The following is a 27,877-nucleotide window of genomic DNA, read 5'->3' as shown; positions in this document are numbered from 1 at the left end:
ACAAATGAGGCAGCTATCACATTTCATCTTGCTGATGGATTATGATGTGATTTTTCTATGAAAAGTAATTCAGATTGTTGAATTTATTATTATGTAAAAGCATTTATAATTTGATTTTGAAATGTTCTTCAGTTTCTCAACTTTCAATGCTTGTAAGAAAGTCATTATTTTCTGATACTTAACAAAATCATATTGCCTAACATATACCTAAAATCTATACTTAAAATAGTATTTAGACATGTTAATATGATGCAAAAATTCTACTTAAATGGATAGAATTCTTTAAAAAAATAACCTCTACTAGTGGACAACAGAACTGTTCGTTGGGTTGGGGAGAGAGCTCAGTAGAATAGCCACTTGCCTGGCAAGCACAAGGTCATGAGTTCAATTCCTAGTACCGATAAAAGAAGAAGAAGAAGAAGAAGAAGAAGAAGAAGAAGAAGAAGAAGAAGAAGAAGAAGAAGAAGAAGAAGAAGAAGAAGAAGAAGAACAACAACAACAACAACAACAACAACAACAACAACTGTTTGTTGCACAGTTAATAATGAACATTTGCATCAATTTTCTCTCTTTTGGTGTTTTTCTCTTGGTTTCTCACATATCAACATTCAGTGAAGCTATTCAATGGAATATTCTCAGATGATTGTACAAGTTGGCCTTAACTTAATGATAAATCAGAGTTCTTTTTTTTAAATTTTATTTTAGAGAAGGGTCTACGGGGTGTTCAGGGTCTCACTACTAGATTGGACTCATAGTGATTCTCCTGTTTCAGCCTCCCAAGAGCTGGGATTACAGGTGCACCCCACCATGCCCAGTCTCAATTGCCATCTCAGTGCGCCCCAGGGGCGAGCTCAGCATAGCAGGCCCAGGAATCAAACCCCCACCCCTGTGCCTGCTTGCAGGCACTTTAATCTGCGGAGCTATTTGGCCAGCCCAGAGCTGACTTTTTTGAGATGACTCATTACTAAATAGTTTGGTTTAATAACCTGAAACTAATCAGTTCACTCATACTTAAATTACCTAAATATTTTCTAAAACTGCAGTCAAAGAAATCAAATTAATAATTTCTGCATGTCCTTACTAATTTCATGTCTAGAACTGAGAGGGCATTGGGTGCCATGGGCAGACTGGAGAAAGAGAGAGGACGTGAGAGTCAGCAGCTAGGACAGCACTGACAAGGGCGAAGCATGGAGAGGTGTCTCAGAGAGAAATTACGGGCTAAGAAATTCATAAGGCATATCTAAAAGGTGAGAAATCCTGGAGAACTACAAGAATAGCCAAGCTCTTAAAAATAATTACTACCAAATTTTATGATCTGAAACTTACAATAAATCATCTATGAAATCCTAACTTGTCTTCCCAGATGGCTTGATCAGAGCTCTAAATAGGGTCCTCTTTGTTAGTCAGAAACCCCCGAAATCCCATGTGTTCACCTTATCAGCTAACCAGCTTAAGCAGAAAAGTGGTATTGATTTAAAAAAAATACTGAGTTGTACTATTATTCAAGACAGACTAATCAAGAGACATTAAACTGGGTAATATCTGTTAAAATATATACAGAACTTTTTATACAGTTGTTCATCTAAACACTTAAACCTACTAAAAGAAAGTCATATTTTGATTTAGAGTATTTCTCAAGTTCTTATTATATGACATCATATTATAACATTTTATTGACATTAAATAATTTTATTGTTTCTATTATCATCAGGTATGCTTAATTATAGTTGAGTTAATGGGAATGGTACATGTGATAAAAAGTACGTTTGGAAGACATATTAGGGCCAGCCAAATAGCTCAGTGGACTGAAGCACCCGCTTAGACAGGCACAGGGACCAGGGTTTGATCCCCGGCCTGCTATTTTGGCTCTGCCCCCCAGGGCCTGCTGAGACTGCTACTGAGACAGCATGGTGGTGCTTGCCTGTAATCCCAGTGCTTGGGAGGCTGAAAACAGGAGGGTCATTATGAATCTCATCTGTGTAGTGAGACTATGTAGTCCCTGTACTAAAATACATTTTGAAAAAGATATTGAATTAATCAGTCAGTGTGTAGATGGAAAATGCATGTGTATATTAGTGTACTATAACATTAAAACTCAAAACCATGTCCAGGTGTAATAGTACATACTGATAATCCCAGCACTTGGGAGGCATAAAAGGAGGATCACTGAGTTTGTAGCCAACTTGGGCTATAAAGTGAGCTCAAGGCCAGCCTAAAGTACAGAGTGAAACCCTGTCTCACAAAGAGGAAAAAATAATAAATAAATAAACAAATAAACCCCTCAAGATCATGTTTTATGTGTATGTGTATGTATATGAGAACCTAAGGATTTATTATATTATTACTTCATCACTCAGGGTCTATATCATTGAACTCCAAATTTTTGTCACTCTATTTTGCTGAGCATAAATTTTCTATTATAAAATTATTCATACAGAAAAGAGATATTATTTTTTAAATGCAATGAGATGCTTTTCCTAAAGTCAAATGTTGGACATGCATTCTTGCTGGATCCCTCTCAGTGTTCCAACTTCCACAGCTACCACTGCACAACCAGTGACCACTGAATATGTAACGACTTCATTCCCCACTATGCCTATAATAAAGTATTATTGTAAGGAAGGACATTGAAGTAAGCCCTAAGGTACTCTTTGTTGCACTATATAGCACTGTGGTTAGCCACCATATTTATCCAGCAAGTCTACTCATAGACATTTACTCAAGGAAAAAAAGAAGAGCATAGGTCCATATAAAATGTATAGTAGTGTTAATAGCAGCATTATTGATGTTAGCCAAAATAAATAAATAAATAAATAAATAAATAAATAAAAACATGCAACATCTGTCAACTGATGTGAAGATAAATAAAATGGGATGTGTTTCTATGATGGATTAATAGGAAGATAAAAATATAGATTTAAAAATGTTATGTTAAATAGAAAAGTTAATCACAAGAGGTTACATATTTCATGTTCCCATTTTTATGAAGTACCAGAATGGGGGAATCCTTAGGACAGGAAGTACTGTGGTTGGTGTGGAGCAGAGAGAGTGGGTCGGCCTTGGAGGGGCACGTGGGGGTGATGCTAGGAAGTGCAGGCTTCCATTTTGGTGTCCGAAGAACATGTGGCAGGCCACTGGTTCAACAGCTGCACAGTTTACTAGAGACAACTCAGCCGGATACTTGAAATGACTTCTTTTTTGGTGTGAATAATAGTGGAATAAAACTAGGTAAAAATAGTAAAATTTTCGTAGATATGGAGATGTTCTCACATTTAAGGAGATTTGATATTTTTACTTTACATATATTTCCATAATCTGTGCTTTATAAAACGTACATACATTTCTCATCTCTTGATTGAGAATTTATAATTAACTAAGGTATACCTTTATATGGCTTATAATATAAATCTTTATTCTCTTCTGAAAGTATCCAGTAGCCATACAGACTTTGGAGTCAAATTGACTAGAATAAATTCCAGTTGCCCTGAATTTCACTTTCTTATTCTGTGAAGTGGTGTTTATTAGAAAGATCTCGCAAGACTCTTGTAAAAATGTTTGAAGCTATGTGTTAAGGTATAATAAGTACATATATGTATATGTGTGTGCCTGTATATATGTATGTAAGTGTTATGTATGTAAATTACCTGGCACATGTAGGCATTTATTAAATTGCACATATTATTACTGCTTCTAATATTTTGCTGATATAAATGACAGAATACAAACTTTATGATCAGCAACATTTTTTAAATAATGAACTGAATTATATTAATAAGCATCCAATTTTTAGAGTAATGATTCGAATTCTTATATCATCTCATATTAATTTATGAAATAGTAGATTATGGGAAATATGCCAACAATTATTAATATGTTGTAGCAAATAACACCATCCTTGCTTTTGTAATCCCTCATTAAGAATGAAAGATGTATTTTGTTGGAGATATAGTGGAACTCTTTTTTAAAAATGATATGTTGAGGATATAAAGGTGACATAACACATTTGATATACTGCAGCTAGCTTTTAATTTTAAGCATCATTGGTATTTTACATTACTTCGGAAACCTTTGGTTTAATAAGCAGATATGTGCTTTGATCTGAATGAATTAAACCAGCAACCAAGCGTAGTGCCCCAAGTCATCTTCATGATTTGGTCCTGCTGACTTTCATTAAGGCTCTGTGTTCTGTCAGTTGTCTTGGTGTCTAAACTTATTGTAAAACATGATTTGGGTGACATTTATGTATGTTGGACAGTTGGCCTTACTATTTTTATATTAAAAAAGAATTATGCCATTTCAAATGACTAGTGACAAAATTGTAAGTCATTTAACAGAACAGCTTAAACTTTAGAAGTCTTTTTTTCTATTTTCCTACATTGAGAAATGAATTTGTCCCATTTTGAAATATTAATTTGCTTCATTTTTCTCTTTTCTTCTGAGTAAAAATGGAGATAGGGGCTAGCGAGATAGCTCAGTGGTCCAAAGCACCTGCTTAGCCAAGCTTAGGCAGGTGCAGGGGACAGACATTGAATCCCAGGCACCACATGCTGCACCAGCTGTGCCCTCAGGGTGGGCTGAGCTGGCCAAAAAAAGAAAAAGAAAAAGAAAAATGGAAATAGTGCAAAAGAAAAATGAAAATGGAGCTAGCGCTTGTTGGATAGTAAGTGACTTTTTAATGGGAAGATGATACTGATATGAATGCCTTTATTATTCATTTCAATGATGTTTCTTATATTTTGAACTGGGACTATTGTGGGGCTGGCAAGATAGCTCAGCAGTCTAAAGTGCCTGCTTAGGCAAGCTTAGGCAACTGCAGGGACAGCATTTCGATCCCAGGCACCATATGCTACACCAACCCCTTTTCCAGGGCAGGCTGAGCTGTTCCCCCCCCAAAAAAAAGAGGGACTATTGTGGTGGAGAACAATAATGTGACCCTTTGGCTTACCACAAGTTCTATCAAGCGTTCAGACTAATAACCTTATATTAATTCAGTAAGACTTCATTATGTAACATAGAACAATCTGTTGCTTGTTCAATATTTAAAAAGATATGCTACAAAAATAGAAATAAAAAGCATATCTGTATCACATTAAGTGAAATGAAATATAAAATCTCTAGTATAGGACATGTACTCCTATAAATTTTAGAATATTCTTGGTATGGAAGGTATTTCAGAGTTCAACTAGAGATTTAGTATGATCAACAAACACTTGCCTTTCAACTTTGGGTTAGTTGTATTTGTTTTAGTACCTCCATAAAGATATGAGGGCGAGGGATATAGCGCAGTAGAATAAGTGCCTGCCTGGCAACCGCAGGTCTTAAGTTCAGTTCTTGGTACTGAAAAAAAAAAAAAAAAAGATAAGGTATAATTATATACATTATGATTTAATTTGATTTTTTAAAAAATAAGCATATAAAATGTAAAAGTTTAAAGTAAGAGTAAATTTAAACAAGAGTGTATATGAAAATTCCTAGTTACCCAAGTTAAAATTGCTTGATGGAGTCAATTTTATGATAAACAGTATTCTTCAATAGCAAGCTGGGTTGGCCAGTTGCAAAGCAAACATTATTTTTAGTGTGATAAAATTTTCCCTCCAGCATTTGTTTGTTGATCTGAACCTATCTCCTCTGAACCAGTGGTTTTGGATTGTATTCAAAAGATTCAGAGTCATCATATTTCTAGAATATGGTGGGGTGGGCATACACAGGAACCCCAGGTTGCATCTTCTTCATGCTAAAGCCAAGGGGAATCATTTCAGCATTGGCGCAATGAACTGGGATCGGAGTCATATGAATTTTTAAGATAGGTAATGGGAAGGAGATGAAATATGGGACAACTTTGAGAAAGCCAGCATGCAGCCAAAAGCAACAGCAGGTGGGGCCATATGGCAATCAAATTAGAAGCCACATGCCTGCCACAGAGCCCTCCAGGAGAGGGCGGCACCTGGACAGTGCTTGTGGAGAGAGGGTTTCCTCAGCACACTCGTGTTTCCTATCGCCTCTTCCACTGCTTGTTTCTGAAAGGAATTTAAATCTATCCCACCAAATACATACTTAAAATTTCCTTGAAGTATAAAAATAATTCTACTTTCATGTTTAGATAGAATTATACCAAAAATGTTTCCAAATAAAGCATTTGCCAAGAAATAAAACTTTGCAAGGCTAAAATTTTTTAATTAATTTTCTTGAGAAAGAAATAGCAATGAGAGAGTTTCAAAACAGATTAGTAGGACAGTTGCAATAATTAATACATTTCATATTGTTGTCTTCATAGTAGTTATTCACATTATAAGACGCAGACATGATATCTTGTCTAGACACTATTAGTACAAAAATTCATGCAGCTGCAGGACAAAATTTAATAACATTATTTTATTTAAGCTTTGCATTCGTTGACGTGAAAATTTTGTAATTCCGTTAGTCAGAGACACTCACTAGTAAAGTAATTAATGTTATCTGTATAAGATCTCAGTCTGGAAAATAACACTTTTCAGAAGATCTGGAAGCAAGCCTTCCTACAAAAGGAACTTGCTGAAAAAATGCGATAGTTCTCAGGTTGACTTCCACAACCTGTTTGACTAACAAATAAAAGTTACACTATTAAAAAATCATTCTGAAATGCATAATTAGTATAGTGATTTCTTTTTTTTTGGGGGGGGGAAGGGTCTACAGGGTGTTCAGCATCTCACTACTAGATCAGACTCGTAGTGATCCACCTGTTTACAGTCTCCCAAGAGCTGGGATTACAGGCACGCGCCACCATGCCCAGTCTCAATTGCCTTCTCAGCGCACCCCAGGAGTAGGACCAGCATGGGATCGAGTCCCTGGCTCCTGCGCCTGCTTGTAGGCACTTCAATCTGCTGAGCTATTTGGCTGGCATTAGTATAGTATTATGTTAGTGTAGTTTCATCAATATCCTAGTGCTGTGTGTGTGTGTGTGTGTGTTTGTGTTTGGGGGATGTCTAATCTGAAAAACAGTCCCTGTTCTGTCCTTCATTGTTTTTACCTTCAGGGAAAATGCAGTGCTTGTTGAAAATCCTGAACCCATGAAAATTTCCCCTGCTCAGTACAGTACCTTACTTATGTACACAAATCATTTATTAAGATGGTGACAAACTAGATGGTGGGAAGAATGAGACAATTTTAATATTTAATATTGCATTTCCTGGTTTGTTTCTACTTTGGTTAATACCACACTTTTAGCTGCTCTGAATGACACAGCAAGAATACACTTCCTTATTCAAACAAATAATTAGCTAATAACTTAAATAGTGATTACTTCACTAATAGCACTTCCTTACACAGGATTATTATGTTTGTTTTGAATAAAAGGAAATGATTTTATTGTATAAATATACACTGGTAGCCGATCTTTTACTGCAGTACCTACTGAAATTAGCTGATTTGCATTTAACATAAGTGAAAGACAAGATGTTTTTGTTGGAAAATTTGAAAGTTATAGGAAATGGGAACAACATAGTAACAAGGCACTGCCCTGTTACTTGAATGCTGCTGTATTTTCTTCCAGTAATTGTTAAGACAAATGTATCAGTAAGATCTCTGTGGTTAAATTCTAGTCCTTTGCACTCTCACATCAGGGGTAACTGCTCACATGAGTTCATTTTATTTCTTTTTCATTAGAAAACTACATATACATTCATCTATCAAAATATACAGGGGCTGGGGAGATGGCTCAGAGGAATAAGTGCTTCCCTGGCAAGCACAAGGACCTGAATTCAATCCCTGGTTCCGCCAAAAAAAAAAAAAAAAAAGAAAGAAAGAAAGAAAAAGAAAATATACAGCTTTAGGTGTGTAGAGTTGGTTTGTGTTTACACATGTAATATAGTGTACATCACATATTATAGGTGTATATTTAATATAGAGGTGGTTAGATGCTTCATCTGATTTTCATTCAACTTTTATTTAACTTATTGATGTATGTCAATTTATTGTTTTTAACTGTTTTACATTTTATCAAAGGAATAGAAAATATATGTGTAATAAATTTCTTTATTAATATGCATTTCTAGAACTTTTTCTTAATAAATTTGCCTGTATTTAATTATTTCTTAGGTTTAAATAGCATTTATATAATCACTGGAATACTTAAATCCTTACTAAGATTTGCAAGTTTAGAACACACAGTGAAATACTCTTCAATATTTACTACTAGAGATCTTCTCTGTTTAATTATGCCTCATATAGAGCAAAATGACAAATAATTCAAGATATTATTTTTAACATCAAATGTAATTTGTTCAGAATTTACATTAATCTCTCTCATAACTAATCATTTCCATTTTGTCTTCCTGTCATCCTGAAGACTGAAAATGTAATTTCCCAGAGGCTTTAAGAATTGGGGAAGTATTAAATGTGGTTGGAATTAAGTGATTAATAATTTACTTTTAGGTCATGAATCAACTTCACGGGATGCTAAGGACCATTTGGAACCCCAGAAGTATGAAAAGTAACAATGCACTTTTTAAGATTTGAGAACTCTCAAAGGTTGGCTGCCCAACCTAATTAAACTTCAATCTCCTGATACCAAATTTATTTCTTCTTTGTACTGAATTTCCTCAGATCTTGATAGGAAAATGTCACTCTGCCGAACAGCTGATAGACAGGTTGTATAGCATCGTAATTGGGGAGAAAAGGATAGCTTAAAACTCCTCAATTTAATGGCTCTGTGTATGGGTTTTTCTTTCCTTTTTTTTCTTTCTTTTTTTATGAGGTTTCTAATGACATACACAAAGGGCCTCAGCAAATAGGCCCAGTGCCACTCTCTCCCTGCTTCCTCCAGGGGTAATTATCTTGCTCCATCAATAGTGCTGTCAGAAATCGGGCACATAATTCAGCATTTAAATGAACAAGCAATGTAATATTTCCTGCCTCCCAGTGGAATGTTTCGCAGCTCACATTCTTCTCTGTCACTCGCTCACTCTTGATGTATGTCCCATGCCTGGTCCTTGAGTGCTTTCTCTCCTTTGTGTTTCATTGCAGATGTTGGCTCCGACTTGACACCTACTTCATTTGGAGTTTTATAGGACCAGCGACCTTGATAATTATGGTGAGAACTCCTAATTAACTCTGTGTTTCCCAGGTCAACAAATAAAATTTTTTTGCTACCCCAGCACTAAATTTCTTTAATTTACATAGGTTAATTTGGGGAAAGCATGTACTTACTTGACCCTATGTTACTCAAGCAATTAGACACTCATTATAGTCTACTTTTATAAAGTGAAATATTTCATCAAAACCAGTGGGAATAGAAAAGAGGCATTTGGAAGAGGGTTTGTGTGGGGACTCAGGAGTTCAGTGTAACATAATCCATTTGGCTATGTACATATTTGACCAGTGATGACACTAACTTTGACAAGCAGTGCATTATATTCTTTTTCTTTGGGATTATTTCAATGGAGAATGGACAAGTGAGAAAATACCTGAGCAGTCCTTCAACTTTTGTTCCTCATGTGAATGCTTAAGACAGAAAATTTGAGCCAGCCAAATAGCTCAGTGGATTAAAGCACCTGCAAGTGGGTGCAGAGGCCAAGGGTTCAATCCCCGGGTCTGCCATGCCGGTCCACCCCCCAGGGCACGCTGAGAAGGTCATTGAGACGGGGCATGGTAGTGTGTGCCTGTAATCCCAGCACTTGAGAGGTTGAAAACAGGAGGATCACTATGAGTCAGATCTAATAGTGAGATCCTGAACACCTTGTCGACCCTTTCCTAAAATACAAAAATAAATAAATAAAAAATAAAACAAAATTTTATTTGAGATTGTGCAACTAAATTAGACATGGTTGACAATCATGCTTTCTTTTTCTTTTTGAAATGCATAATATCTTGATTTTCTATATTATATTAATTAAGACAAAATTGCTAGTATCACTGTTTACAGAAATACAAAGTCACTATTCATTGGACTAAAATGCGATTTGGAATAAAATGTGACTCTTAATAAAATACAGATCTATGACTTCTTACCTGAAACATATGAGAGCATTTAGACACAGATTTCTCATATTAGATAGGTCCAAATATACTTTGAAGTATAACTATATGGCTCTATGTTTTACCCCACTTTGAAATATTAACACAAACTACTATAAGTAATTCTCTCCACAAGTCTCATTCTCTTTAGTTATCTTTTTGTTATTTTCAAACTTTATCCTTAAACCCAAATTCCACATTTAGATATTCACAAAACACAAGTCATGCAGAGACATGAAAACCTTCACATTACTTTTTAACACTAACAGTACTTTATATATACAAAAAGTAGCTAATTTACATTCTGTCAAAAGAAAAATTTGAATTCCCTTGTATATGTCTTAAATTTAACTTAATTCCTTGGTGTTAAGGAATGATAGTAATGTAGGATACACATCAGTCATTTATGTATGTTAAGTTGCATTTTGTGTAATCTGCCTGGTCTGTGCTAGTTTGGATGAATAATTGTGTTTAAATGAATGTACTTTGAGAAGTTCCAGAAGGTCACTTGTTATACATTTTGGAATTCACTGTTGTTTCAGACTTTGGCATCGTAATATGGTATGTGTACACAGATAATACATGTGCAGTGGGTCAGGAATAGGCAGCTATCCTGAATGAAATACATGAACTTATACTTACACTAAGCACCGAGCAGTCCTCTGAAACCAAATATAAATATTCCTATAGAAAAAAGTAAGAAAGGCACAAGCAAGGGCAGTGATGACCGTGGGTAGCCTCATGGCCATGGTAAGCAGGCCTTCCCACCAAATGGAAGATGGATTCCATTCAGGCTAGGTGTTTTATCCACCTAATCAACTTAAAATTTTTTACTTTTTGTTGTTCTAGTTTTCAAGATGATTCATAAAAAAATTATGAAGCTGTATTACAGGGAGAATTTCAGTGGGACTTTTAATTGGATTTTTCTAGCCTCTACTTATGTCAAGTTATGAAATATATAAGCCAGTCAAGAGGAAAAAGACAATTCAATGTGTACTTGTCTGAACTGTTTAGGTTTAAGTGTCAAAGGTAATTCATCCTGAAGTGTTTTGCTTTAATGCTTTTTCTTATTTCAGTGATACAATGGCATTACAAGGGTTTTTCCGCTTTTATCTTAGTTTGCTGCTGCATCAGAACTTCACCAGCAATCCCTAATTCCTTTGAGTTAGCTCTGCCCAAATACATTGATTTTAGTTATTGTATCTTCATAATGTAAAATTTGAATATATGTCCCTGAATAATAAATTTGAAGAAACATTCAGTGTCCAGAAATAGCACACCGAGAATAATTATTGTGTCCCTTTAGTTGTTTTTAAAAACTGGCATTGGGCTCCGAATTCTTTCAAAACTTCCACAACGTCATTCCACTTGCTGCTAAGTCTGTATTTGTGTTTATTTGGCATAGCAGTGCTTTGTAGCCCAGTGGAATTCAAATTCCCCAGGTAGGCTTCTTACCTTGACTAAAATACCAGGCAGTTATCTATGATCCAGTTCCTTTAAAGGTGTTCTAAAAGTTAATTTCCCAGAACAACTCATTTGTTACACAGCATAGACTTGGTTTTACTTTTATCTTCTCTGGTTTTCCTACTCTGATAATTCATAACATACATTTTGCATTCCAGCTTAATGTAATCTTCCTGGGAATTGCTTTGTATAAAATGTTTCATCACACGGCCATACTGAAACCTGAATCAGGCTGTCTTGATAATATCAAGTAAGTGATTTTTATTTTTAGTTTCTATAGGTTTCCTTTCAATCATATTCTTAATACGTATCTATTGTTCTGCTATCAAAATACTATGATGAAATATTAGTAATCATTATACTGTGTTTGCTTTAAGAGGTTATTTATTATTTAGGTCACCTGAGCTGGCTGAAAATAAGTATAATTAAGTTCTCCAAATATTTTTTCCCTTGAAACCCTAATTTAAAATATAGGAAGTCCTTAATGTCAGTATTCACTTTGCTCTGAAAGCACATACGCATTCTCTGGAGTAGGACAAGCCTTCCCCTTCAGTAGCTGCAGTTAGGGCCCTTCGGGACGGACAGTGTAGTGGGAGCCAGATGGTGATGCTGCAGGTACCCAGAGCAGGAATTCGTTACCATGAGGAAAAAATCCTGGAAGTGTGAGCCTGGGGGTTCGTATAGGAGCTCGTGTTTATCTGACCTCTTCTCTTTCTGAGAAAAGGGAGAGAAACCTCCTGAGTGTAGGTAAAGGTTGAGTGTCCATTTTCCAAAATACAGAACTTTGGACTAGAAGGGTTTTAAAGTTTGGCAAATTTTCAGCTTTGGACTATTAGCATAACCATTATAATTTAAAATCCTTAAACTGAGAGTATAAAATACATAGTGGCACCAAATGTGAAACATTTGGAGCATCATGTTCGGATTTTAGAGCATTTTAGATTTCAGATTTTCAGCTTAGGGATGTCTAAACTATACTTTGAAATATAGTTTTACCCAACTTTGAAATATTGATACAAACTCCTACAAGTAAATTTCGCAGAAATCTCATTTTATTTAGTTATCTTTTTCATTTTGAAACTTTATCCTTAAACCCAGATTCCACTTTTCTATATTCATTAAGTGCTGGCCACACAACAACATGAAATCATCCACATTGCCTTTTAACACTAGCAGTATTTGGTGTCAACAAAACGTAGCTAATTTTTGTTTTGTCAAAGGAAAAATTTGAATTCCTTTGTATGTTCCCTAATTTAACTTATTCAATTTCTTGGCATTAAGGAAAGACAGTAAAGTGGGATACACATTAGTCATTCATATATTATGTTGCATTTTAACATATAATGAAATTTGCCTGATCTGTGCTAGTTTGGATGAATAATTGTGTCCAAATGTATGTGCTTTGAGAAGCTTAGGAGGTCACTTGTCACTTGTTTATGGCGTCCCCCTGAGCTACTTCAAATACCAGCTCTGTATCTCGTCCTCTAGCCTTCTGCAGTCTGTTGCTGACCTCACGCCTCACCCCTTTTGGACCCCCCAAAAAAGGGGATGGAATCTCACAATACGCTAGAGATTTAAGTGGAAAGTGTTGTTGATGTTAGTCCTTAATTTTATTGAAGGACTCATTTGCCTAAGTTAATTGTGAAGGATATTCAAGGAATTAAGAAAATAAAAATATTTGGGGACATGCTAGATATTATCTAGCAGAAATAAAGTCTTTGTTATTTTAATCATACATTGAGGTGCTAATCATTACGTTATTGATTATGTACAATTAAACTGTCATTCTGAAAAAGTGTTAATTGCATACATTTAATAGATGAGACTAAATTTGAATAAGTTAAATGACCACATAAAAATCTTTTTTATCGTATCATTCTTTCCTCCAGTTAATAAATTATACTTTTGTTTATTATTTTATTTTATAAAGTAATCATTATTTGTATTATTTTTAAAACAGGATTTAGAAGAAATGAAAAATAAATTTTTAATTTTTGTGAAGAATATTCTACTTTATTAAAAATTAGGGAAAAAGGACAATTCCTCATCCCATTCCTATTGACTTTTAGCTTGAAAACATGTACCTAACATTGTCACATATTTTAACAGATCAACTTGCTCATTATTCATGTGTATTTCTTTGGTAATGTACACTGACATTATTGTTTAAAAAATAGCAAACCACCAACAACAATGACTACATTTAGTGACATTAACAACATCAAATCTTATATTATTCAGCAAAATAAGCTTTAAATGAGAATCTCTTGGACAGAAATATAGCTCCGCAGCACAAGTGCCTGTCTGGCCAGTGCGATGTCCTGGGTTTGATTCCTGGTACCAAAAAATTTAAAAGAAAATATCTTGATTTGAACTCTGCTTGCGGTGACTGCTAGGCTCTGGCCTTGGGAGGTGTTAGTCCTGCAGTCTTCCTTTCCTCTTCACAGTGAGATAGAAACAAGACACCCTGCTGCCAAATGAGCAGAGGAATGTAAACAGCTCTGGATAATACTTTTTAAAACTTTAGTAAGGGCAGAAGAGGAGGTGACTAGAGTATGAAGAGTCATTTATAGATAGAGGAAGCGTGACTGTGGACCCACTGACGGAGATGTACCCGTGAAAGTCTAAGAACATGAGGAAGGGTAGAAGGGACTTGCCCTCATCACTAGGGCCCAAGGCTGTGGGGGAACTCCCCGGGCACTGTCATAGGGCAGGTCTACCTGCCTAGACACCAGGAGAGACATGTGTCAACTAAGTTAAGTGGAGCTAAGAGGGAGAATCTTGTCCAACTGAATCTGGATGGAGTACATAACAATAGGCATGGTGCAAGTGTGGGCGGCACCAGTGTCTGGCAGTGTAGTGAGGATTCCAGTTACTCTCCTCCGTGAATTAGGCCTTCTGCTGAGTGAGGGAATGCTGATGGGACAAGAGAGATGTCAAGAAAGTACTGTTAGTACTTTCCAGAGTCTGAAGGGAAGTAAATTGTGTTTAAAAATGAACAAAAATTCAGTGATGCGTATCTGAGAAGGAAAGAGATTGAAGAACAAAAACACAAACTCTGGAATAGTTTTATGAAAACCAAAATGAGTGTGGTACCTGTATTCATTTCATTGATATGGTACGTAAGTTGTGGGGGGGGTTAACGATATAAGCGTCATTTATCTGTAGCTCTTAATGTATCTGGTAGGATGTGAATTTATGTTTCGTTCTTTCCATTTTTAGGTGTTTAAATGTATTTTAGTAAAGTGGTAAACAGGATGGGCTACCTCACTCATGTACTTAGGAAAAAACAACCATGTAGGGCCTTTCAGAAGCCTTTATAAAATAATTCATACGTCAAATATTTATGTCCTTTGTGATATTCTCTTTGTCTCTCTGTCTTTCTGTCTCTCTCTGTCTTCCTGTCTCTCTCTGTCTCTGTCTTTCTGTCTCTGTGTCTTTCTGTCTCTCTGTCCTTCTCTCTGCCTTTCTCTCTCTGACATTCTGTCTCTTTGTGTCTCTCTGTCTCTGTCTCTCTATCTTCTGTCTCTCTCTCCCTCTCTCTCTGTCCCTCTCTTCCCTTTCTCTCTCTCATATACACACCTTAAAACATGTTCACTTTATCCAAAATATGCCTGCTTCTTCCCACTTCATTCCTGTCATTTCCTTTGAGCCTCACATATCTTCTGCAGAATAATGCCAGTGGTCTCCTAGTCTTTCTACTGCCATTCTGCTATCACCAACTATAGATAACTCTTAGGAATGTGTGGGCCATGCTACTCTTTTTTGGGTAAAATTCTTCAAAGCCTCTCATTATTCTTAAGCTGAAGTCCAGAGTCCCAGCACGGGGCCACAAGGCTTCCTAACCCAGGTGCCCTTCCTTCGGCTACTCTGGATGCCACGAGAGCCTCTGGCCTCCGCAGTGTGTTTTTGCTTAGGTCTCATCTCCCATTTTTTCCAACTTTTACTACCCTAACACTAACTTGCTTAACTCTTATATAATTAATTTAAAAATAATATAGCTACTTTTAAATTACAAATTCTGGGGTCAGAATAATGAACCTCCACAGTGTTGAAGAACATTTTTGGTTGATTTGTTATTATGTTTAGTAATATACTTTTGGATAAAAAAATACTGTTGGGCTGCAGAGATAGCTCAGCAGTCTAAGTGCCTACCAAGGCAAGCACAAAGACCCAGGTTCAATCCCGGGCATGCCAAGCCAGCCACCAAGACTGGGCATGTTGGTCCATGCCTGTAATCCCAGAGCTGGGGAGGCTGAAACAGGAGGATCACTGAATCTGAGCTGCATAGTGAGACCCTGTACCAAATACATAAATTTAAAAATAAATAGTGTAAAATATAATACTACAGATAAGATTATGGAAGAAACAAGGTATACTAATCTGAGGTCTAACTGAGAAAAGGTCATTAAAGTTTGACAATACCTATTTATTTGCTGAATGCCTACTTGCTATTTGTCTCTTCATCAAATAGGTAATTGCACCTAGAGGGAAGGAGTAATCCCAATCATTTGAATTTTTGTTTGAGTTTTTCGCAGATTGGAATTGGATCTTACAATAATTGTTGCAAAGATCTAACCTAATTAAAACTAATACATACATATGAATAAAACCATTACTGAATTGTTACCCCTTAACTTGTTAAAGTATTTCTACTTGAAGACCCTTAAATTACAAGAAACCCGGGAGTGCTTGATGTTTACCTCTGAAGTAAAATTTAGCAGACTCTGTCACTGACTTCTATTGTTTAATAATATTTTAAATTCTCAAAATTGTTCATCACTAAATAACATCACAGTTTATTTTGGAGAGTGAGAAGAAACAATACAAGGTCAGGATCATAGGAGAGAAAATTGGTACCTATATATATATCTATATGTAGGGGCCAGATCCACCAGGCTTCCTTTCCTGGATCTGTCCTCTGCTCTTCTGCATCAGAATTTGCCTAGTCATAGTTTCTTTTTATTTTTTAAGTGTTAACTTTTATTAAAACAAAGTTTAATCATCACAAGAATTAAATGACTCAGCTCTGAATAATGAGGTTAACAGTGAGTAATGGTTTAATCAAATGGTGATTGGTATAATAATATATAATGAACATATATATGGTGGGAGGTAGAGAGTAAGACAGCAAGTATTTCCTTAGTAATTTTTTGATAAATATGGTAAGTAGGAACAGTAGTTTTTCAATAAATGCAATAGTCACAGTTTCTGATTTCTGGTCTGTTCCATTAAGTTTTAGATGGGTGATGGGTCAACAAATGCTTTGGCAGATGAGTTAGAGAATTTTAATTGCCTAGGGAAGGTATAATATGAGAAAGAAATAATAGCTTGATAGTGAGACCCTTTTGGGTTTACATTTCTTTTCAGTCCTCTAATGGTATTTTGGCCTTGGCAAGTTGCACCAGGGATCTGAGGCTTAGGTTCTTCTCTGAGCTGGGAATACATAGATTTGTTTTGTAGAGTTTCATGATAACTAGATGTAACACATGCGTACAGCACACAGCATTTCATTTGGTGCTCATGCAGAATGTCTTGATTACTTTTAACTGTAATACTTGGAAACACTCTGCTATTTTTATCTTTTTGTATTTTCTGTGGTGCAGCTTTGTTCAGTCTCCACCAAAATCTCATTAGAATTTGACTGGCTGTGTTTGCCATATGGTTTCATTAAAAATTCCGCATGGTACGATCCTTTCTTTTTTTAAAAGACAAACTTATCCTATTATAAAAGAAATGGCTCCAGGGCTGAAATGCTCATTTGATTAATAAACAGCAAGTTGTATAGTTAGTTCTGGAGGAAAAACAAGCCTTCTCCATGATCTTGGACATCTGCCATATGTAAAGAAAGTTAAAAAGGCTGCTGACTAGCTTCAGGGACAAATAGAAAAATGTTTAACCTCAACAACATCCTTAGCGTCTCACTCTAAGTTTTAGTAGCCTTCACTTTGGAGACTGTGTTTCTAAATACTTCTAGAAGTAACTTAGTCAAGAAATGATTCAGCCTTATTAGTGTTCTGTGAGTCATTTATGGAGGTGAGGGTGGCTGGCTCCAGAGCCATAAAAGCAGGAAGGCAAACTGACGTACTCCTGACTTGTACAACAGCATCAGAAGAATGTTTTCATGCTTATATTTCTTGTCTATAAATATCTACACATCTGCGTATAGCCTGTACCTAAATATTCACATCTTACTTTTCAAAATAAACCTGTCTTTATATAATACTGACAATATTAACCTAAAAATGGTTTGAATTCTTGAGAACAGTTAATTTAGTTTGAAGTTGTTGTTGATGCAAATGTTCATCAATTTCAAAGTGTTCTAGATGAGTTTTGAGGAAAATACTCTGAAAACACTCTAGTTCCTATTGAAATATTAGCTAATGATAAGATTTTGAAATGCTCATTTGGGTGTTTTTAAAAAAGAATCCAACGGTCTATGGAAGCTGAAAAAAATAGCTTTAATCTCCATATCATAGAATTTAATGAGAGTGTATTTATCACTGTTAAAACTATGAAATTAAAATTAACTCCCCCCATGAAAAAAAGAAGAGGTTAGAGAGATAGATGGAAGGTGAGAGAACAAAAGGAAAAAATTGAGAAAAGGAATCCTGACATGTCCTGTATAGCCAACAACTTCCTACAAAGAAGGGAAACATTGAGTATGACACACATGTACTAATAATAAAAAAAACTGAAAAAGAAAAAGAGAAATTCTCTGTTTTAAAACTGTCTCTCATATAAAACAATTATTATAGGAGCATAATACATTGAATATATGTTTACCCAGTTTTTTAAAAATCAAGGGGTCTCTGAAGGTCCACTTAACTGCTTAAAAGTAGAAGCAATAATAAATGCATTTTATTCATTATAATAAGACAAAACAATCTTTGAGAGAATTGTAAAGCGAACACCATCTGTCACCTCATTTTTTTTTCAGTCTTTTGCTGTTTTCTCAATAGGTGGTTAAACAGCACTGGAAGTGTTCCCTAAAATTGTTGTAAACCACCCAGGTATATTTGAAAGGTAATACAATTCAAACAGTGTTGAAGGTCTGTGGATTATTATGAAATGCTAGATTTGATTCAAATAATTTGAGACTTCCTAAGATAGCAGTTAGTCCTGTACTGATCACCTTAATTGTGGCATTTAAAAGCATTTAATAATCGCTACTTTGAGAAAAGGGAGTTTAGCCCCCGATTCACAAAGCTGGGCGTTCAGCAGATGTGACTGCCATTCTCATTAGATCGTGTAGTTTTCATGCCATCATTTTAAGGTTCCTGAACTGTAAAATGCCTAGTGTCTTTTTAAAAACTATTCTGTTTAAAATGAATTACAATTACCGTATCATCTTCCTAAGAATCAGTGTTCTTTAGGCACAGCTCTGTTCAGTGCACCTTATGAACTGGGGCCTGACATTTGAGGTTGCTGTGGACACACAGACATGTGAGATGCTGTACCTCAAGACACTGTACTTGTTTCACTGTTCCACGATTGATTAGGTTTGTGTCAGGCACGGGAGAGTGAAGTGCTGTGCAAGGATGAATGTCCCTGAAAGAGTACCCAAAAGGAAAACCGAAATATAAATGTTCAAAGCTCCCCTCTTCTTTGTGGAGAGCTGGAACTCAGAATGTGTGGTTGGATTTTGAAAGCCTCATGATTGGAATTAATCTAAGATAGCTGTTTGTAAGACTAGAACTTTCCTCTCATGATCGTTAAGTACAAATGTTCCTAAGAGTGCAAAAAGCCTGAGAAATATTGTAATTACCTAAATTTGTGTTCCATATCTTTCATGTATTTACTTAAATTTCAATATGAACATGGACTTGATTTTTATGTCTCTAATTACTCATTAACTTATTGAATAAATGAGAAATGCTCTTCTGCCCCCTCTTTGATGCCAGGGATTGAACAAAGGACGCAGCCCAGAAATAGAAGTAGAAGAGATGCCCAGGGCAGGGAAGTGGTCATGGAGGGCAGAATTCCCAGGCCCTCACAGGGACGTGGGTTGATCTGCTGACCCAGAAGCTCTTTGGGTCCTGTGCTTCAGTTATGTTCAAGGAGGATTTGTCCTTTGGGCATGATTGATTGACCGAGAGGATTGAAGTTCATCTGCAGCCCCCCATCCTCCCTGGTGACAGTCAGGGGTACTGAAGGTGGCCAGCCAGCCCTGGAGGTGCTCTGAAAGCTCAGACATGGAATGGTGGCCCAGTCTTTCTGGAGATCAGTGCTGTCCAGGGCTGGGCAGCGCAAGCTGCCCACTCTTGCCCACCCTGGGTACAAAGCACACCAGGAGAGCTCTATGCCTTAGGAGCTCTGTGTCAGGTCCGGGACAAAGAGTAAATATTTACTCTATTTTGCCACTACACTCTTGAGTTTTCAGATGTAGTATACTGAATCTATGATATTCACATATATTATCATTATTATTATTATTATTATTATTATTATTAAAAATGAGGAGCCTATATGATGCCATAAACATATTAGTGAAGGTACAATTTAAGAATGCCATTACTTGGCAATGATTGTCCTAGATTTCTTGTCTCTTAAAATGTCATTGTTTAAATTGAATTTGGTTTTCATTAACAAAAATTTTTCTGTTATGTTACTGTGGATGTCTAAAGCATTAACATGTATTGGAGTCGTACAAAAATGGAAGCATTTCATTATATATTTCATATAACCCCAAATTGTTTGCAAGTCACAACTTAGTGTTTAGAATTGCTCTTATTTTTGTAATTTTAAAAGTTAGTTTTGGGCATGGTAGCACATATCATAATCCAAGATGTAGGAAGGCTGAGGCAGGAGGATCACGTGATGAGTTTGAGGCTACTCTCAGTTACATATAGTGTTCAAGAGTAGCCTGATCTACATAGCAAGACCCTGTCTAAAAATAAAAGGAAGAGTTATGTTTTGAAGATAAAACTATTAAAGCTTATTAATTCTTATATTTTCATTTTTGAAAAGATAATTGTTGTTCATTTCTTTGAATTTTAAAGATTTTTAAATAAAACTTCCCAAATGTGTACCTATATTTAACAACATATTATTCAGCCTACACTTGTAAGCCTTAATTTCATATACTGTAAGTGAAACTCAAAAATATTATCCTAAAATAATTTCATAACTTTTAAGCATATTTATTACAACGTAGCTTCAGCTCATAAAAATGACACAAGGATTAGAATATGTCAACAAAAATTCAAAGTGTAAGTAAGGGCATTTTAAAATTATTTATTTTATTTATTTTTTACATATTTAGGACAGGGTCTACAGGGTCTCACTACGTAGATCTGACTCAGAGTGATGCTCTTGTTTTCAGCCTCCCAAGCACCGGGATTACAGGCGCACTCCAACATGCCCAGTCTCAGTCCCTGTCTCAGCGTGCCCCTGGAGCAGGGCCGGCCCGGCACGCCAGGAAGCGAACCCTGGCCTCTGCATCTGCCTAAGCAGGTGCATTAGTCTGCTGATCTATCTGGCCGGCCTGAGGCATTTGAATTTGTAAGAGAAAAAAAAAAAAAAAAAAGACTTTTCCCTTCTGATGCTAAGGTTCTCAGCTGAGAACCCTGCAACGAAACGGAGGTGAATAAGAGAAAAACTCATAGAAACTAATTTAACACATGTGAAAAATGACATGAGGACCTTCTGAAACAGAAAACCACAGGAAGAAGCATGTGTGTGTGTTTCTTAATCCCAAGTGTGATGAGGTGAGGGGGACACACAGGGTCGGAGGGCAGAGTGCATCAGGCAGTGCTAATCACCCGCGCAGCTGGCAAATGGCTTTTTTCAGAATACTCTTGGTCGCTCCGCGTCTTTGAGGACAGTAACAATGTCCCTTTCCTCTGGTGCCTCTGGAATAAGGATTTGGTGTCCTAATTCAGGGAGGAAGAAAAGAGAATTATCCTATGGAGAGCTTCAGGTTGTGGAGGAAGATGTAGAGCCCGCCCTTTTTCTGTGTTTTCTCACATGTACAGCTGCAGTATTTCCAGTTTCGATGTGCTGAACCCAGTCAGATACTTCTACAACTATTGCTAAAAATATGCATTGTAATGCACACATTAATATTTATTGAATTATTATTTAATGCTGTAATTTTTTCAGGATCTTAGGTAAATAATGTGGGTTCTTCCAAAGCCTGAATGAAGTACATATGCAATCCTATAAATGGTGAAATATTTTTCTGAGGCTTTGGATTGTAGGATCATTTGATGTAAATGAATTTGTGTAGAAAGTAATCAGAATTTACTGAGTCTTAATAATCCATTGTGAGAGAATTTGAATGTGTGACATTCAGTTGGATGACCTTCGGCCTCCAAATGTAGACCAGACCACGTTTCAGAAGCTTTTTGTAAGGTTTTCTTCCTTGAAATGAGGTGTCACTATGTAGTTCTGGCTCACCTAGAACTCACTAGGTAGCCCAGGCTGGCCTCAACTTCTTGGAGAGCCTCTTTTTTCAGCCTCTCACGTGGAAATATTTAAAGTAAAATTTTGTGGGTAACATTAGATCAAGTTTTACACTATATTTGTCAATCACATTCACCAAGGAAGAATGTAATCCTCACTTTAAAGGAAACACTAGTATTCTGTCTTTAAATCAGCTGTTATTGCCACACTTGATTAAATACCAATTAAGGACATCACTACCAGTGAAATATGGAGCAAAATAGTAATAGTTAACCTACTAAAGTTGCACAATGTGCTAGGTGTTAACGCCTTTGCATATGTTATTTTACTTAATCTAAGTAGTAATCCTTGGGATTTGAGAGGCCAGCTCTCCTCCACGCCTCTCCACACCTCATGGCTGGTGCCAGAACTAGGGCCACACCAAACTGTGGCTTCAGAACCCTTTCTGAACCAGTGTCATAAACTCCACGTCTCATCGCATTGCACTACCACTTGTATGTGGCTTTGTTTTTAACTGTTGAAAGATTTCCTTTTTTGTAAATCTTTTTTATTGATTATTTATTTTTTTGATATAAGGTCTCGAGCTACACAGCTCTGACTCATACTGATCCTCCTGTCTCAGCCTCCCCAGCGCTGGGATTACAGGTGTGCGCCTTCATGTCCAGTTTTGGTGGCTGGCAGGGCCACGTGGCATGTGTTATCTGGGATCAAACTGGGGTCCTTGCGCTTGCCAGGCAGGTGCTTAGACCTCTGTGCTCTCTCTGAAGCCCAATTTTTAGAAGGTTTTCAAAAGTCAAGCATGGTGGTGCACCTGTACTTCCAGCACTCATTCGACTGAGGCAGGAGGATCTCTGCAACTCCAAGGCCAGCCTGGAGTATATAGTGAGTGAGTTTAAGGTGAACTTGGACCAGAGAGACCTCGACCCCCCAAAAAACTTTACAGTAACTTGTTTAGATTACTTTATAGAACATGCTTAAAAAGCTTTATATCCTCATTTGGATCAGATTACAAATTCCAATGACCACTAAGAGACTTGTATTTAATAATCACTAGGGAAGATTGTTTAAGTGTGTTTTAAATGAAATGGTAAGGCTGACTAGCCAAATCTATATGTCCAAAGTCTTCCTTTCATAGCAGTCTTCTCTGCATTAGAGATAGAGATCCATAAATTCCTAGAAATTACTAGTAAGGTGAGTGACTAAAACCACCCAAGAATGTTGTTTTGGCAAAAGCAACTCAGACAGAAGTGTCCGTGTGGTGATGTGGCAACACTGTGTATGGTAATGGTCGGCAAAAGGAACAGTGGCTGTAGTGTAGGTGCTGCAGCTTTGCAAAGCTTTGGAGATCTGGACAGGGCTGCAATAGGCTCGCAGCTGTCTCCTTGCCCGCCCGCCACCAAGTAAATAGGGTGTAACCTTCAGCTGGCACCTTCGGATGGGCCTGAAGGAAGATGAGAAATTGCCTTATAAGGAGACCCTACGTGCTGGAGAGGTAGAGCTGGCTCGTTTGCTATCACCTAGTGCCATTAAAGATTTTTTCAGGATTTAGAATACCTGCAGTATTTGTGTGTTTTCTCCAGGAACATATGAAATTTTGAGGAGTTTTTGTTCTGGTGTGCTTTGCTTTGGATTTGATTTTCCTCATTAAAGAGGAAAGATGATGTAAGCAACTTAGACACATTGAGAAGCAGGCTGGTCAAAGAGGAACTTACCCTAACACGTGAGGTAGGTAATATACACATATTGGGGAGATGAAAGAAGAGGAGGCTATACCTTAGATATCCCAAACCAGAAGGAGAAGAAGCTACCTACAAGAAATACTATTAGATCAAATTTGTAGTGATCCTCCTGTTTGCAGCCTCCCAAGAGCTGGGATTACAGGCACATGCCACCACACCCAGTCACAATTGCCATCTCAGCACACCCCAGGGGCAAGGCCAGCATGGCAGGCCCAGCATGGCAGACCCAGGGGTTCGATCCCTGGGCCCTGCAACTGCTTGCAAGTGTTTTAATCCACTAAGCTATTTGGCTAACCCTTGAAACTTAAGTGTTTTATAAAGAGAAAAGGCTATTGTGGCTCACAGTTTTGGAGCCCGAAGGTCTAAACATAGCATCTTTGGCTTTTGGAAACTCCCAGTCACACTCTGCTTCATGGTGAATCTCATCAAACCAAGAACACACACTGAAGCAGCCATATGGGGAGACAGGAAACCAGACCTAGAGGAGGGCTTGGTCTGCTTATAGAAAGCTTCTCACAGGAACTAACTCGGAGCTTCATCCCTTCCAATGAGCTCCTGCCGGCTCCTCTCTTTAGGGTCTGACCTCCCTTCAGCAATGCCACATTGGGAATAAAACTTTTAATGCAGGCACCTGAAACTACGTGCAGACTCTAGCCGGGTGGCAGGAAACGTGTGCTGTCGAGAACCTCGTGGAGTGGACATAGCAAAGGGGCCCAAGCTCCTGCCCAGCAAGCACGAGGTCCCAAATTCAATTCCCAGCACAAAAGAATAAAAATAGAAGGCCAGCCAAATAGCTCAGCAGATTAAAGTGCCTGCAAGCTGGCGCAGAGGCCTGGGGTTCGATCCCGAGCCTGCCGTGCCAGAAGCGCTGAGACTGAGCACGGTGGTGTGCGCCTGTAATCCCAGCACTTGAGAGGCTGTAAACAGGCGGATCACTATGAGTCCAATCTAATAGTGAGACCCTGAACACCTTATAGACCCTTCCCTAAAATACATTAAAAAAGAGAGAATAAAAATAATAAAGAACTTCAGTGGAGCTGGGGTTAGAGTGGGTTCAGCCATGAAATGTCATCATCTATGGGGTGATAAGGAATCAGTAACTTCGGTCTTGTGTGGCCTGGACAGTTTTGTTAAAACTTTCACTCAATATCTGTAGTGAAATCTAGGATCGAAAGAAATTTTTAAATTAAAAAAACCATGAATTTCAAAGGATAAGAAATATTCTTTAAGAAGGAAGAGAAGTGCTAGAAAATCGATGAGATAAGGAATATACAGAAATCTCAGAAGAACAGCGGTGCAAAGCCATCCACCTTCACCGCTCACGCTGTCTGGCGCTGTCTTAGCCTCCTGAGCCATGGGCTCCGGCCCACTGCCTGGGCGAAGCCTCCTCCGTGGACAAGAGCCCTGCTTGCACTTTGTCTTGCAAATAGGTTCCCCATAAATTCCACAAAACACCTTGCCATATAAATCTTAGGAATCGTGCTGCAGGCTATTTAATTATACCACAATTCACGAAGATGTCTATAAAAATGCTCCGTGATTAAAGGTGACATAGATGATCACTGATTGGCAAATTAATCATCCCAAGTAAGCCAGCAAACTTATCTCCATACCACAGGTGCCTATTGTTACACCTAACTGTAGTTAAATACTCGCATGTAAGCAAAACTAATTTCAGGCTTCAATTTTTTCCCCCATCCTTCATTTTTGCAGGTACAGTTTACAACAGGAGTATTACTTTGCTTTAATTTTTTCTTTTTTACCTAAAAGGATGCTGAAAAATGTATAGAAGTGATGAAAGTTACCTAAAAGTCAAGGTATCAAATCTTTAGATTTGTAATTAAAAAGTGTAGCCAATGCAATGGAGTGTGAAGCATTTTGACTTCTAATTCACACTTAAAAATTTCCTAATCTGGTTGGTTTGTTTGTTTGTTTTGGTCTAGTCTCAATTGTAGGGTTTACTACTGCATTCAGTTATGTATTTTAAAAATATCTGTCATGAAAATCCCTGAAAATTTTATAAATGTGCTCTTTGAGCATATGTTCTAGGACGCTGGATTGTTGCCTGTGAAAGTTGATATTTTCAGCCAGATACTTTAAAGTGCTAACACACAAAAAACCCTCTCTGTTCCATAAGCAAAATGGATTGTATTAAAATTATTATTAAATCATTTAATTATGAGATTAGAAAAATACACCGTGAATATAAAAATAATTATTTATTATTTGGTATTAATATATTAGAAATAACTAAATGTAACTGCAAAACAGGAACATTTTCTTTGTAGTAGAAATTATCCTTGTATTTTTCTGCCTTCATTGAACTTATTTCATCTTGCTGATTAACTGAGGCAAGGTTGGGGCTGGCAGGATAGCTCACCAGTCTAAAGCGCCTGCTTGGGCAAACTCAGGCAGGAGCAGGGGATTGCGGTTCGATCCCCCGCAACACATGCCACCAGCCCTGCCCTTAAGGTGGGCTGAGCTGGCAAAACAACAAAAAAAAGTGGCAAAGTTTCTGAAAGCTCCTTATCCCGTAATAGGGTGCATGCCAACATCTTAGTTAATCCTCACAGGGCTCTATTAGTAGAAATATCTAGCCCATATAGTTATACTACTCATCTTACATTAAGAAATTTTACTCTTCATTTTCCCTGTTATCTTTCCAGTTATATTTCTTTTTTACTTACAGATAAACATTTTGCACACTTTTAGCATTGAAAACGTCTCCTTCAATCTGCTCCCCTTCTGTGGCTGTTCCCTCTCTTATAAACATAAGCATAACTCTATAGTGTAGACATTTAAACCAACGCCTTTTTCTTACAGTGTATATGCTTTAGAAATCTTCTAATAGATACTTATAAAATTAGGAATTAAAATATACATTTTTCCACCAGGGATGTAACTCAGCAGCATAGGGCCTGCCTGGCAAGTACAAAGTCCTGAGTTCAATACCCAGAACCAAATAAATAAATTAGTGAAATTAAATATATGTTTTTCTTTATTTCCTTTTATCTTCTGCACTGTTTCAAAAGTTTTGCAATTCGCATTAAAATTTGTAATGGTTCTAAAAACATTTTTTTATAATGAGCCAATTCTCAAATATCACTTCCTACGTATTCCATCCTTTCCGTGTGGATTCGAGCCACCTGGCATGTATCTTACCTGATTCTGTGCTCCATTCTGTGCTTCGGACAGACGTCATGCCTTTCTACCATTATTACATTAGTATCAGAATTTGTTTAAAGTTTTGTGAAATGAATGCTCCGTGAAATGAATGCTCCCATTCTCATGATTTCTTGCAAAATTGGGGGTTTATTTTTCTTTTACATAAACTTCAGAATTGGTTTTTCAAATTCTTACAAGATATTCATCATGTTTTAATTAGAATTACAATATATGTGTAGTTTAACTTGTTAGAGCCATTGTGTTTACAAACTTTAGTCATTATATTTATATACGTATGGATATATTTTCATCTATTGATATCCTCCATTATAGTTTTATGTAGGTGTTTTAAAGAGCATTTCCTTTATGATGATTCTTTTTTTTTTTCTTTTGGTAGTCTAATTTCTTAATTGGGGTTTTTGGCTTTGGAAAGATAAAAAATACTCTTTGATTTTCTATTTTCTTATTACTAGATAGGAGAAAAGTTTATCTTTGCATGTTGCTGTTATGCTACATAAAAATCTAACTCTATTGACAGTTTCAATAACTTTTTTCTCAGTTTTATTTCCCTAGCATTTTCCATGGAAAGGATCATATTCAAATAATAATTATAAATTTATTGCTAAAATTCCAAATCATATACAAGTTAATTTTTTTTCTTGTCTCGGGATGTCAGGACAAGTGCTGATACGAACTTTCCCAGGGATTGTCTGTGTCCTGGTCTGCTGCAGCTATCTATAATGCATTGCATAAGTGCATATACATAGATATATTTCTCCATTATGTAAAATGATTTCTATAAACTTGATTAAAAACAGATCATTCTGGGCTGGTGAGATAGCTCACTAAGTGCCTGCTTAAGCAAGCTCAAAGAAGGGGTTCTGTCCCCGGCACCACATGCTGTGCCAGCCCTGCCCCATGGAGCACTGAGCTGGCCAATGAGACAGGGTGTAGAGGTGCATGCCTGTAATCCCAGCACTGCGGAGGCTAAAAATGGGAGGATCACTACGAGTCTGAGCTGCAAGTGAGACCCTGTGCCAAGTACATTAAAAATATATATAAAATAAAACCCAGCTCATTCATTCAACATAAGGTATCTATCATCTGAACCT

The 27,877-nt window shown here is 36.9% G+C and overlaps 1 protein-coding gene across 1 annotated transcript in view; it reads left to right on the top strand.

The window, feature by feature from the left end:
- The window catches only part of Adgrl3 (adhesion G protein-coupled receptor L3), a 384,605-nt gene that overhangs the window by 290,771 nt on the left and 65,957 nt on the right, over nt 1–27,877 (top strand). Inside the window, exons 14-15 of the mRNA XM_023703486.1 lie at nt 9,001–9,067; nt 11,613–11,704. Coding sequence (XP_023559254.1) covers nt 9,001–9,067; nt 11,613–11,704 — 159 coding nt within the window. The remainder of the gene's footprint in view (nt 1–9,000; nt 9,068–11,612; nt 11,705–27,877) is intronic.

Source organism: Octodon degus, unplaced genomic scaffold (assembly GCF_000260255.1).
Source record: "Octodon degus isolate 3935 unplaced genomic scaffold, OctDeg1.0 scaffold00172, whole genome shotgun sequence".
NCBI lineage: Eukaryota > Metazoa > Chordata > Mammalia > Rodentia > Octodontidae > Octodon > Octodon degus.
Note: the sequence above shows the minus strand (reverse complement) of the source record. Positions and strands in the feature narration are given on the sequence as shown.